This window comes from Mixophyes fleayi, chromosome 7 (genome assembly GCF_038048845.1).
Source record: "Mixophyes fleayi isolate aMixFle1 chromosome 7, aMixFle1.hap1, whole genome shotgun sequence".
Classification (NCBI taxonomy): domain Eukaryota; kingdom Metazoa; phylum Chordata; class Amphibia; order Anura; family Limnodynastidae; genus Mixophyes; species Mixophyes fleayi.
The window spans coordinates 108791807-108805590 of NC_134408.1; the positions used below are offsets into that span (position 1 = coordinate 108791807).

The window sequence follows — 13784 nt, forward strand, 5'->3', positions numbered from 1 at the left end:
CTACCAGCACCAGACAGTCTGATATTTAATTTGTGTCTGATTACCAACTTCATTGTACTTTGCCATTTTGTCTCAAGAAGCAGAATAACCACTTGTATATAGCATTGCCCATCCACTTCACATGCGGGTAATCCAGCTTCCTAATGTTAATGTAACGCAAACAGAAATGGCAAATATACTGTAGACTGTACAACTCGTCCAGAATAGTAATTAGACTGAGATGTCCCACTGCGCGCTCAGAAATGCCGGCGATCACACTGCAATGAAATTCCCAGTTCTGCATTGATGAGCCTAAGGGAATCAGCCCCATTTTCAATGAGATGTTTCTGTTAATTTTACACGATATCCATGCACTACACTGATCCTGCAAGCACAAGGCTAGTGGACAAATGAAATCAATATTGGAGACTTATGAACATGCAAAGTTATTAACACAATACACAGATTTTAATTAAAGATGCCTGGACCATCCTGATTGATTTGGGATGCTGTTTCAGCTATTTTAATGCTTCTTGCACCAAAGTCTTGTTAGTTTTTCCCTTACCTAATTATATATTAACTATACAGCTTGCATTTTCTAAGTGATGCACACAAGAGAGGTAACAGGTGCTGCTTGTTCAGTATTCTGCATGAGTACATGACAGTAAAACCCTATTTTCAGGTATTATTTACTTAAACACTCAAGATAGCCACAATAGGCACTTTTGAAGGTGGAGAGTTTCTGTTGCCCAGAACCCCCTTGCGTTCGATTCACATGATCCACCAGTCAGGAACAGAGCTACACATTTGTTTTGTTTTGTTGTTTATCTCCCATTACAGTGGCTGTCTATGTGTAGGTGTGCCCTACTGCAGTCAGCAGCATGTCACAGGACCGTCTATAGGGGTAGATCACAGCACCAGACAAACAGAGGAGACGCTATTTGTTCTCTGATTGAATGACATGCTGTGTGCAGACACAGTAGTGCAATGGTAGAAGTAGTAACTATGTGTGGAGTCAAAGAGCTAAGAGGTGCTGAAGGTTCGGAAATGCATGCTACTAATTAATTGGACAGCAGTCACCAGAGTATACGTTGTTGCGGAGGAGTGGGAGACAGCCAGGGATGGGTGCTGGCAATGTAAGGGGTAAAAAAGGAGAGTTCAAAGCATTATATAAAACAGAGGGGTCTATTTAACATCGGCAGGTAGTGTGCAGCGGTACGTAAGGTTCTGTATTACCACTGATCGCAGCGATACAGCAAGTAGTACTGCCGCTATTTAAGTATACTCTGTATACTGTGAAAATCCCTCTTAGCAACCAAATTCTTGTTTCATTGTGAAAGGGACAAGCTCCATAGAACTGACAGAGTTGACTTACTGCAAACGCGCTGATGTTTCATCATGCAGTAAAGTCATCTCTGGTATAAGGAGGGGAGGACCATGTAGCCAGCAAAGAGGATCCTCCCCAGAGGACTGCACTCCATTGGAAAAGGTAAGTAAGGCCATCCTGATATAGCGTTCTGAGTGCTAGCAGTGAAAAGCTTGATGAATAGATTCAGACTGCCTTCCCCATAGGAGATAGTGCTTAAAAGCTGAAGGTGGCTTTCTCCAGCTGTAAACCTTTGTTAAATAGGCATTAGAACATTGCAGGGATTAAAATGATCTGGGGGTAAACAAAAAAAAAAGAGCACTGAGTAGGGAAAAGAAAGTGCTGTGAGGATAATATTAAAAAGAGAGTGAGCTTGGGTGTTGGGAAAGAGAGCTCTGAGGGAAGAACATGTACAAAAGTTAGCTAGGAAAGAAAAGAATAGGGCTAGTAAAAACAGGGTTATAAAAAAGAGTCAGGAAAGGAAATAGACAGCTTGAAGGAGAAAAGAGATTGGCATAGGTGGGTATAGTATAGACAATTCTGTGACTGTGTTTATTGAAGGCAGAGCAGCATTAAGAGGGCTGACCTGGGGCATGTTCCCTTCCTCCTCTCTCTCAAGGGGCCCCCAAACCAGGTACTGTATGGCACTGATGGTTCTTGGCAGCTGGTCCCCCCTCCAGGACCAGCCACTTTTGTGCATCCACAGATCATATGATCTGCTCCCTCTGACACATGGGACACGCACCACATGACTGGCACTCAGAAGCAGGCTGGGTAAGGGGGGCCCGGTCCCATAGTGGGTTACCTTGGGCTGGGCTACTGGGCCACCTGCATTTTTTCCCTTTAAAATATTCCTAATAGGCTGCTGAGCCAAGTCTGCCCCCCAGGCTAAAGTTGTCAGCCCACCCCTGGCTGTCCTATGCATGCAAGCCTTAAGAGAGGCAGACAGAAGATTCTGCCTCTCCAACACATCATGGCAGGAAGAAGGTAAGTGTGAAAGAATGGAGAAGGTGGCCTATTCATTTAATGGTGGAGTGCGGGTGAGGGCTAATTCTTAAATGGTAGGTGCTATTATTTTATTTGTGGGGTGATGGTGGAGTATTAAATTTAATAGTGGAACCTGCCAAGTTAAGTTCATCATCACCATCATCACCATTTATTTATATAGAGCCACTGATTCCGCAGCGCAGTAATTCATTCACATCAGTCCCTGCCCCATTCGGGCTTACAGTCTAAATTCCCTAACATACACAGAGAGAGAGAGAGAGAGACTAGGGTCAATTTGATAGCAGCCAATTAACCTACTAGTATGTTTTTGGAGTGTGGGAGGAAACCGGAGCACCTGGAGAAAACCCACGCAAACACGGGGAGAACATACAAACTCCACACAGATAAGCCCATGGTCGGGAATTCATGACCCAGCGCTGTGAGGCAGAAGTGCTAACCATTTAGTCACTGTGCTGCCTAAGTTGAGCTACCTTTAATTGAATCCTTGGGTAGTTTGTGTGCTATTAACTGAATGTGGGATTATTTATTAAATGTGAATATGAATTATTTAATGTTTGTGATGGTTGTGGGAAATATGTGTATTTTTTAAATGTAAATGCTATCAATTTATTGCTGGGGCTGTTTGGGAAGAAGGGAAATAGGTTAATTTATTAAATGGAAATACTGTTAATTTAATGTTGGGGCTGGTTGGAGGGAAATAATTCTATTATTAAATGTGAATACTATTAATTTACCATCATGTTTGGTTAAAGGTAAATAGGTCTATTTATTAAATGTGAATACTCTTAGTTTTATATTATTTAATTTATTAGTTTGTGCTGGTCGCAAAGAGGGAATCCTAATTTTTAAGCATGGGTGCTATTGATCTAACACCAGGGCTAGTTGGGGCTTTCCAAATTGTATGTGCCTGTCATTTTTCCAAATAGGGCTCCAACAGTCCAGGATCTAGACAAGCAACAACTGAGCTTAAGAGACCAGCTTTCACAGGTAGTGAAAGCTGTAAGAGCAGGTAAGAGAGTACAGGGCAGTGTGTAGACTGTCCTGAATCTGGTGGGGCAGTCCTGAATTGGGTAACTGACCTGCTTAGTCAGTGTCGTTGGGAAGTATGTCCTGATTCACACTGCTTTGTGCGTGAAGGGAGAGCTGTCTGCACCTTATAGTAGTGTATACAGTATTGTATTTGTCTAAAATGATAGCCAAATTACACCATAGAGACCCCTTTGTTCAAATGCCCCGGAATTTTTTTTATCATGCTGAAATGGTTTGGAGGCTTCATGATAAAAGTCTGACAGTGGATCCTCAGGTACTATCATGGTAAGTCCAAGGGTTGTAATAGATAATAGTTGAAGTTCATTTCATGACTGCACCACCCATATAGGACCAATTTTTTACATCTACCCCAACCAGTCCCTATATCTCACATTTGTCTACTTTTTTAGAATATAAGCTCTAAGGTGCAGAACCATGCCTATCATTCATGCCAGTGGTAATAGTAATGATTGCATTTATATGCCACAAACTATAACCTACCCATTTGCACAATTCAACAAATTAGAAAAGCATATCCAATAACCTCCAAGGACCCAATCTGTGCTATATACTGATAGCTTTATTGCAGTGGGAATTCTGTGCAGCACAGTGTGTACATTTGATCTGATTGAGTTTTTTTTTTCACTAAGTGGAAAGCAATACGTACATATATAAAGGGAGAACAAAATAATTATATATAGCTAAAGGGCCATAAAAGTCTGTTCTTTGAACTCCATAAACCTGTCCTCCTTAATAATGATAATGGGCAATATTGCAATGAATCAAAACATGTTGTAGTTCACAAAATAGTATCGTGTGAACATTTATACATGGCACCTACAACATTCTATCCAAGCAAAATACAAATGTTTGTAAGCCAATTTAAGTTGTTACCTTATTATTTATTTATAAGGCACCACAAAATTCTGCAGTAGTACAACAAAGGAAATATAAGTGTCACATAACATAAGTTACAAAGATGGCATGGGTAGCAGAGCACAGATACTATAGTTAATTGCAGACATTAAGGAGGACACAAAGGAAGGAATTCAGAAGACAGGTGTGCTTTTAGGTCAGAGTCCTGAATACTTCTGTGTATTTGTTTTATTTTTTAAATCTGTTTATTAAGCCATAATGGTGTACATTACAGTATTGTTTGAACAACCAGTGATGACATACAAGACTATACACATCAAAGCAGACTGAGCAATGCAACAATGTAATACAGTACAGTGATAAAAAGAAGAAAGAGCACTGTTTTATCACATAATCCATACTGCAAAACATTATATCTCTCCAATAAATGTTTGCCAGTGTGATACATATTTCCAATAATACAATAAAAAAATCTCATAGCTGTGTCTGCTCCATCACCTGTCACTCTGCACAGTTTGGTACCAGGTATCATTGGGCATCAGTCGAAGGACTACTCATAATAAATAGAAGTCAATAAAGAGAGGCACTGGCACTGTGTGAATAAACAGTGTGTTGCAAGACATAAAGTTGCTACTTACGTCTTTGGCATTGGTTCTCCATTGGTCCCCAGCAGTGTTCAGGACAAGCTTTTGGACATTTCCCACCTGAGAACAACAAAATAGACAATATAGGTATCTAAGAGATACTGTTGCCAGAAATTACACTTATCCCTCAGTTATTCTTTACTTAAAGAGTATATCTGACATATTGCTTACATGGAACATAATCACTATCATCATTACAAATAAAAACTTTTCACTCATATTTGGTCCTCCTGGATTTTTCATGAAAGACAGATCACCCTACCAGCTGCTCCCGAGCACTTGACATCCTCCCCCTCCATAGTATAATGACTAACTGATCACACCCCACCTCCATAAAGGTCATAAACTGCAAACCATTCAAGTTTCCTTTCCTGTAATTCATGTTTGTGAATATAAACTCAAAGTGGATATAAACCTCTTACAGAAGCATAATATTCAAAACGCTTGGCTGGTGGCATCTATCAACTTCATATTGGTTTTATTATTAAAGTCATGTAAATTTGGCCCAAAGTGTCTTAGTAAAACACCAGAACAGCTAATGTGCGTACATGATCCCACTGTTTCAAACTCTACTGGAGGTGACAATATTTTCTTATGAGATATTCTTCTAATTGATGTTCTACTGATGGAAATCTCTGAGGGACCTCTCCAGAAACACTTGCTGCCTACAGTTTCCCTTCTGTAGTCTAAAGGGTGAAGAACGAGTCAGTGCTGTAAACACAGACACTCTTTAATCTTACAGAATTATTCCTATAGTGAACAGAGCGACAAAGAAAAAATAACTACTTACCAGTAAAAAGACACACTGTCAATCCGAAGAGAGAACATTGCGACTGCTGCAAATGACGTCAGTTATATGCGTTATTTTTTTTAAAAAGCGGCAACCCACAGAGTAGGTTAATATGAATTTTATTCCTAAACCCTAACGCTAATCGATAAACCTAACTCCTAACCCTAACCCCTAAAGTAAAGTGAATACTTACTTGGGTCCGTGCGTTGGCGCTTTAAATTCAGAAATTTGCAAGTCGCACATGTAAATTGACGTCAATTGCAACAGTCGCAATAGCCTCTCTTCAGATTGACAGTGTGCCTTTTTACTGGTAAGTAGTTATTTTTTCTTTGTTGCTCTGTTCACTATAGGAATAATTCTGTAGGATTAAAGAGTGTCGGTGTTTACAGCACCGATAACTCGATTACCACCGAGTCTAAAATGTTGTTCCTTCAGACATGTACATCAACATTACCCTAACTAGTTCTTCATCACTATAGCTCTTGGCAAATGTACCCCAACAATTACTCCTCTGTCAAAGTCACTAAGATTTGGGCACAACTATGTATGATTGGATGTTATTTATCCAATTAATTCAGGAGTCAAGTGGTAGCAACCAAGATGCAGGCCTCGGGGCAATGCAACATGCATCTTTCAAGCAGGTAAGCGTCCTTACAGAAAGCTGCCTGTTCTCTCAGGATTCCGGAGTCTCCCAAACATTCAGAGAGAGAGTAAGCTATGATTGTATATATTATATATATTATATTATATTTCAAACCTTTAATTACATTGTTTTTTTGTGAGCATATAAATGGGGTATCCCATTGAGAATAATGGTTGTTAACTTGACTCCGACACCAAGAAACTGTAAAACACACTTTCATTTTGCAATTTAACAGAAATAATCCAGAAATTATCACTTTCGTGTTCTACTGAAATTATGTTAGTAAATGTCAATTCCATTGTCAGTAAAAAGAGATTGCAGGGTTTGGCAGCATTGAGATTAAGTGAAGTTCTGCAATGGGAGATTCAGAAAATTTTCGAGAGACTAATATATACTGCAACAATTACTTTGCATTGTCACTCTATATCCCCTGCGTATATCTTCAATGGAATAAAAAAAGTAACATTTGTCTTGCTGGAAATATTCAAAGCCCTTCTAATCTGTAAGATGAGAGATTCAGCCCGCGACAGGTACCATTCTTGTGTGGTGTTGAAGTGATCTTACCATGTACACTTCCTTGTCACTGGGCCATCTGTTTATTTCCATCATAAACTCATTATGGCAGCATAATGCAAAATCATTTCTGTCTAAAAGGGTAGAGAAGACGGGGGGAGGGGGAGAGGTGTGGGGGAGGCTCCATCTGGCACAAATAATACAACTTTAATCAGTAATAACGATAATTATTATTAGGAAGCTACTGGAGGCCGGTGCACAAACTTAATGAGTCTAAATTGATTTATAACAAAGGGGATTAAAAATGACTGCCTAGAAAAACATCAGGTTCTGTCATATCTCTTCAGAAGGGCAGATGCACTATTTTGGAAAAAGAATTGCTAAGGTGTGTTCCAGAGAGAGTGTACAAAATCCCACATTGGAAGCTGAGTGGAGTGGCCCAGAATCACAATGGAACATAGACAAAGGAATAAAAGGATCATTTAATATACTAGCAAAATAGTCAGTAATAGGCGTGCTGTCATAGTAGCCTCATTATTATCAATCAACACTTATGCATGATTATTATATTTATTATTATTATCATCATTATTCACATACACACAGTGGTTCCCCCCCACCCAAAGAAAAATAAAAATAAAAGACAACCCCAGAGAGAGCTGCTGCGCATGCGCCCGCGCATGCGCAGCAGCTCCGTTTAGTCAGATCTGTCCTATACAGCAGCCGCGGCGCTGTCTAAGAAGCATCCGCGGCGGTGTTGTATACACTACAGCACCGCCGCGGACGCTTCTTTGACAGCGCCGCAGCTGCTGTATAGGACAGTGGCCACTTAGTTAGCCCAGGGGGGGGGGGTTTCTAGAGACTCAGAAACCCCCCCTGCGTGCGCCACTGCTTGGTAAGCCCCAAAGTCACCAGAGGTATGTTGTTATATAGATCAATACAGAGAGAATCTGCTGTACTGTAATAAAACCTTCAGTCTGTACTGCTGTCTTCCTGCAGTATACACCATTGTCTCCACTTTGTCTTCTCTACGTCTGTGAAAAGGCTTTTTTTGCACGCTGTAGATTCTATTCAATATATGCGATAAGAACAGTAAGTACTGTAGCAAAACAATATGACTTCTTCCTTAAGAGGGTCTACAATGTATTAACATACTGTTGGTTAAAATGTTCAAAGCCGTACATTTCTTGTAGTGCTGAAATTCTTCAGAAAAAAAGAAACCATTTTATGAGAATAAAACAATAGAGCTAAAGTTTAAAAAGCAAATACAGACCGGTAGAACAAAAATATACTTTTAGTGATGGAATGGCAGCTGAACATTACCGGACTGAGAGATAGCATTGTACACCACGAGCGGCTGCATCTAGGCCTGCGGGGGATGCTATACCTCTCCTTGTATTACATTCCCCATTATAATTCTACGGATTCATTTCCTTCTCTTTTGTGCTGAGAAAAAATAAAGGAATTATTCTCTATCTTTTTCCCTCTTCTGCGCTTATCTCCTGATCTCTCGCACTGTTAGAAGGTTAATTATCAATCCGTGGAACTCACTTCAGCTTTCCTGACTGTATTACCTCATGAGGCCTTACACAATACTTCCCTATCAGTGCACTCAGCCATTCAACACTGATGTGGAAAATCAAGCAAGATATGTTTTTTCTCCTATATCATAGAATAATGTATTCCTGTTTGACTGAAACTAGTGTAAAAATACAGAAATAAAAGTTTGCATCACATGAATACTTCCTTTCATATGACTAGTTCATATTAATTTACAGTCAAGGGGCAAAATAATTAAAACTAGTCATTATTACTGTATATCAAGGTACATGACTACTCTTCACTCAGGAGACGCCTCCGCAAACCGCACCTCTGTGTGTAGAGAGGTGAGACAATCTCCAGAGACCCACTCAAACCTTCACCATTTTCTTGTAACCTCATTCAATAAAATACATAAGAACTGTTTTTAATAAATGTGGTAATTGTGTGTATCTTTGTATTATATTGCTTGGAGCGCGCCTCAAAATGCTGTTCTCCTCCAAGATGCAAAGCAGATGTCCTCTGCTCCTTAGCCAAGCAAGCCCCTGCACTCAAGCACCTCAATTGTTCCCAAATGCAAATATGATATTTGATTTTGTGGGAGAAGATAAAATTAAGATTACCGTATATACTCGAGTATAAGCCGACCCGAATATAAGCCGAGGCACCTAATTTTACCACAAAAAACTGGAAAAACTTATTGACTCGAGTATAAGCCTATGGTGGGAAATGCAGCAGCTACTGGTAAATTTCAAAAATAAAAATAATGGGGGGGGGTGGCTTCTATGCATTAGATAAATAGATATACAGCTAGTACCATAACTGTGCGCATTGATAAGCACATATTCCCTGAAAGTACAGTCCAACTCAGGCTCCCAAAATGTCTCCAAATGTACCAAAAATCATTAAATACCCACATCAGCCCACTGTCCCACTGGTGTAAATGCGTCCATATTTATAGGATGCACATGAGTTTGTGTGTCAATACGGCAATATCTGTGCTACAGAATATGCTGGAGCTGTATAAATAAATGTTTATATAATTCCTGTTCCTGCTAAGTGCACATACCAATATACCCACATTCATAATTATAGGAGTGTTCTTAATGTTCTAGAATCTTGTGTTCCTATGTATGACCAACCTGGCCTGCTTTGGGATTGGCCAACTGATTTCCTTGCATGCAAATAGAATCACTATACTAAATAACTATTATTTGCACAACTTCAAACCCTTTGCCAGATCCAGTCATAACGTTTATGAATAGTAACAAATTAGGCACTGGTTACATGGGGTATATATTGTTCCCTAGTAATTTATAAATCTAGTGTGCCTGTAATAGTAGGCATTCTTCTGAAAATGTGGTTATTTGCAGATGATGGTTTTCTATTTGTAACATTGGTAGCATTGCATACGAGAGAGAGGGAGAGAGATTTTACTTACCTCCGCAAGTTTGCGTTCCAAACGCCGAACTTCCTGTCAGTGGAACGCACATGCGTTCCACTGCAGAAGTTAAGAGCTGAGGGACCAGAGAAGGTAAGTTGTATCGTGTGTAAGCCGAGGGGGGCTTTTACAGCATAAAAAATGTGCTGAAAAAGTCGGCTTATACACGAGTATATACGGTAAATGAGATTCAAGATGTGGAGAAAGTACTTGGATATGGGTTTTCCATGGGAGCCACTTTCTTGCCACGAAAGGACGTTAATTTTGCTGGTGTTCAAGAGGTGTTGGTAATGAGGCGTAATCTTATACTAAATGGACAGCTTTTGTTCCATAAATACCCATGAAATAAAAATGCTCAAACATAAACATATAATAAAACAGTCCCAATGTCCCCTCACTCACACAATAAATACAACATAAATGATGCCAAGCAGCTGGTACCATATATAATGTGGGATATACCGAGCGCGGGCTTATTTTTCTCTGGTTTTGTTTCAAAATATTGCCTTTTTGTCATAGCAGCTGTCCATCAAGACTATTTAAGGCACATTTGGGTGTGGCTCACAAGCCAGTCTTTGCTAGATGTAAACCCCTTTATCTGGGAGGTGAGTGCATCTGATTTTAACTGCATTTTAATAGTGTTTAAAGCATATAGGTCAGTGTAGTACCTGCATATAATGAGATACCCTTGACGTTTGGATGCAGGCTTAAATCTTTTTGAACTAATACCTCATTTTTTCATTTTGCTAGACACACACAGATATGCAGTTTAAAGGATAAGCGCTGAAAAATTTCTTTTCATAAATGATGCTTGGGCTAGAAGTATTTTAAGAGAAAAAAAAGAAATTGAAATTAATGACAGGGATATTTCTAAAGCGTACGCAGAGACAGGAAGTTAAAGTGGCAATGTTACTCTTTCCTCATGCACATTTTCATATGACGTTAAAGTGGGTACATCACCATTGACCAGGTAGTAATACACAAAAGCAGGATGTTGATGTTAAGCAATGTATGCTTTAGGTGGCTATATAAGAGGATAAGCACAAAACTAAACTCGACATGCTGCTGTCTTAAACCATCACATACTGTTTGGTCTAATGGAGACTAGTGTATATTTTATGTAGTGTAGGTCATATTTCTTTTTAACCTACTAGAAAACATACTGAATTGTTCCCTTTCTTCACATGCATGCAGTCTGATGAGACAGATTGTAAGTAGTTCATGACTGAAAAGATAAGTATTTTGGGCCTGATTCATTAAGGATCTTAACTTAAGATACTTCTTATTTAAGTCTCCTGGATAAAACCATGTTACAATGCAAGGGGTGCAAATTAGTATTCTGTTTTGCACATAAGTTAAATACTGACTGTTTTTTCATGCAGCACACAAATACTTGATAGCTTATTTGTACACTGAAATTTAAAGTTGATATTTGTGTGCTACATGAACAGTCGGTATTTAACTTATGTTCAAAACAGAATACTAATTTGCACCCCTTGCATTGTAACATGGTTTTGTCCAGGAGACTTAAATAAGAAGTTTCTTAAGTTAAGATCCTTAATGAATCAGGCCCTTTTTTAGAACATATAGCATGTGTGATATACTTATCCACTGTTAGAAACTGTTAATTCTTAGTACACATTAATACAAATCCTAATGAAAAGTTTGTGGAATTGATACACCCTCATTAAACTATTTCTGTATATAGTATTCTTTCACAAAAGCAAGTCTGAGAAATTTCACACTAACATCCTGTACGGGCTTGAGGCTGAAGTATAAAGGTAATTTGTAAAGTGGAGTGTGCTGACACCAGTAATTTGGCTCCTCTCTCCTGATTGGAGTCACAGTACTCTTCCCTCTCCTCAATGTTCCAACTGGCAATAATAGCTCATCCCACTGACTCAGCTCTGCTGCCTTCAATGCAAGCTCTGACAGCGGAACAAATCCTGATTTTTATTCCTCTCCCTTTGTTATGATTCCTTCCCTGTCTCTTACGTTTCACCACTGCTGCCGTTCACAAGAACACCAAATTTAATTTTCTCAAGATGTCTCTGCGAAGGCATGAGGCAGCACAGTGAAATCCGCTGTTAAAAACGCTCTCAAATATACAAAAAAAGTACATTACCTTTAAAGGACATAATTAAGTAGAATTGGGTCCAGACTGACCGACAATTCAGCCCTGATTTAATGGGCACCCCAGCTGTGATAGACGTGTAAGCGTTATTGCTGTTACTTTGCAATTTTGCAAGCGGTTGGGGTTAGTTCTGCTTCAAAATAAGCTTTCTTTCAATAGTTTAGTTATTCATGGGGTTTATTCTTACACATCACTTTCTGCTATTAGCTGTTTGTAATAGCTGCAGCCTAACGACTGAGGTTTTATGAAGAAACAGAGTACCCCTTCATTAGTCTTACAAAATAAACACAATTTAAAAGGAAGACAATTCTGAATTCGTTCTTGTTTTTACTTAAAGAGGAACCAAAGATAACAAATACAATTACTATAGTACATAGTGAACTGCACAGCATTATATTTCCTTTTATCAAAAATAAAAAGGCAAAACATCCATGGGAATGCCCTGTTTGGTCTCAGTATGATAACACTGCAAAGTAATCAAAGCTCTTTCCAATGGGTAGTGGCTGAGATATTAGAAGTGTTGGAAGGGGGCATGCCGCACTAGTTTAGCACTTCAAATTTAGGGCGTATATGCCCAACTTAAATGTGCTATTTTTAGTATAGTTAAATAAATATAGCACAGAACATCCATTATGGTTACAGACGTCCACACAGACTTTTTAAAGTGCTTTAAACAGGTTCCAAATATGCACTTAATACGAGTCCCCATTTACTCTTATTGAACTGTAAATAAATCTATTGAAATTTAAAGTTACAGATACAAGTGAAAATACTTGTACAAGTATTTTTGGGGAAACAGAAGTCAGAAAAAATGTTCTGAGCGGTTTATTTCTAAAATTTAAATGCCCTTGTGGAAATTGATTTCAACCATGAATGATAGTCGACCACAAGGGCATCCAAGAAGTCATTGGTTAACCTCCACATACATTACCTAGGCTAGAGTATATTAACTAAATTAAATCAAATCTTTATTGTCAGGTTATTAAGCTAGATAGAAAAATTTAAATATACACTGTAGTCTGTAACTGGATCAAAATAGCTTTGAACTTTGAATGTTGGAGGTATTTCTCATACGAGACCTCAAAACATTTTAGGAGGAGATTTACTAACCTGCGGCTTGAACAAACTGCAGGTTTCAGGCACTTTATGTGCCGTTTTGAAACTCTATGATTTACTAAAGCCCAAACTGCACATTAAAGCGCATTCTTTAAAATCGCAATGTGTAAAACTGCAATCCCGTTTTCAATACATGGAAGGTATACAAACACACCTAAACTGTGATTGTATTACAAGTTTCATTTTAACTGAAGCTTGTTTTGTACATTATAAATGCAATTACATGCAATACTAACGATATTATAAAATAATTGTTGTTTTTAATGTGTTTTGCTACAATGGAGGCAGCCATCTTGTTGACTACCCACGTTCAGACAGTCAATGAATTCACTAGGAGCCAGTGGGGAACAGTGGGGTAATGTTATGGCCACCAGTGTGGCATAAACTCATAGAACAGGAGAAAAGGTCTTCACCTTTAGCAGCCGCCTTTCCCGTAGAGACTGATTGTGCTCACAGGTACTCTGATGCTCCCAGGCCTTATGCTCAGAGTAGTATGAGTTTATGCTTACACGGTAGCGCACAGGTATAGGAGGTTGCACATGGAGTAGCGACAGGCCAGATGTCAGCGGACTGGGCAGGGCACCAGAGGACATGTCAGGTATAGGCAGAAAGGTCAAGCTCACAGACACATGTTCAGGATCCAGGGACAGGCGTAAGGTCAGGGTCACTAGCAGAGGTTCAAAATCCGGGTTCAGGCAATAGATCA

The 13784-nt window shown here is 39.1% G+C and overlaps 1 protein-coding gene across 3 annotated transcripts in view; it reads right to left on the minus strand.

Annotated features, from left to right (window-relative positions):
* ERBB4 (erb-b2 receptor tyrosine kinase 4) overlaps positions 1-13784 on the minus strand; it is a 634946-nt gene that overhangs the window by 190074 nt on the left and 431088 nt on the right. For all 3 annotated transcript variants that reach the window (XM_075180320.1, XM_075180321.1, XM_075180319.1), the window contains exon 5: positions 4897-4962. In XM_075180320.1, coding sequence (XP_075036421.1) covers positions 4897-4962 — 66 coding nt within the window. The remainder of the gene's footprint in view (positions 1-4896; positions 4963-13784) is intronic.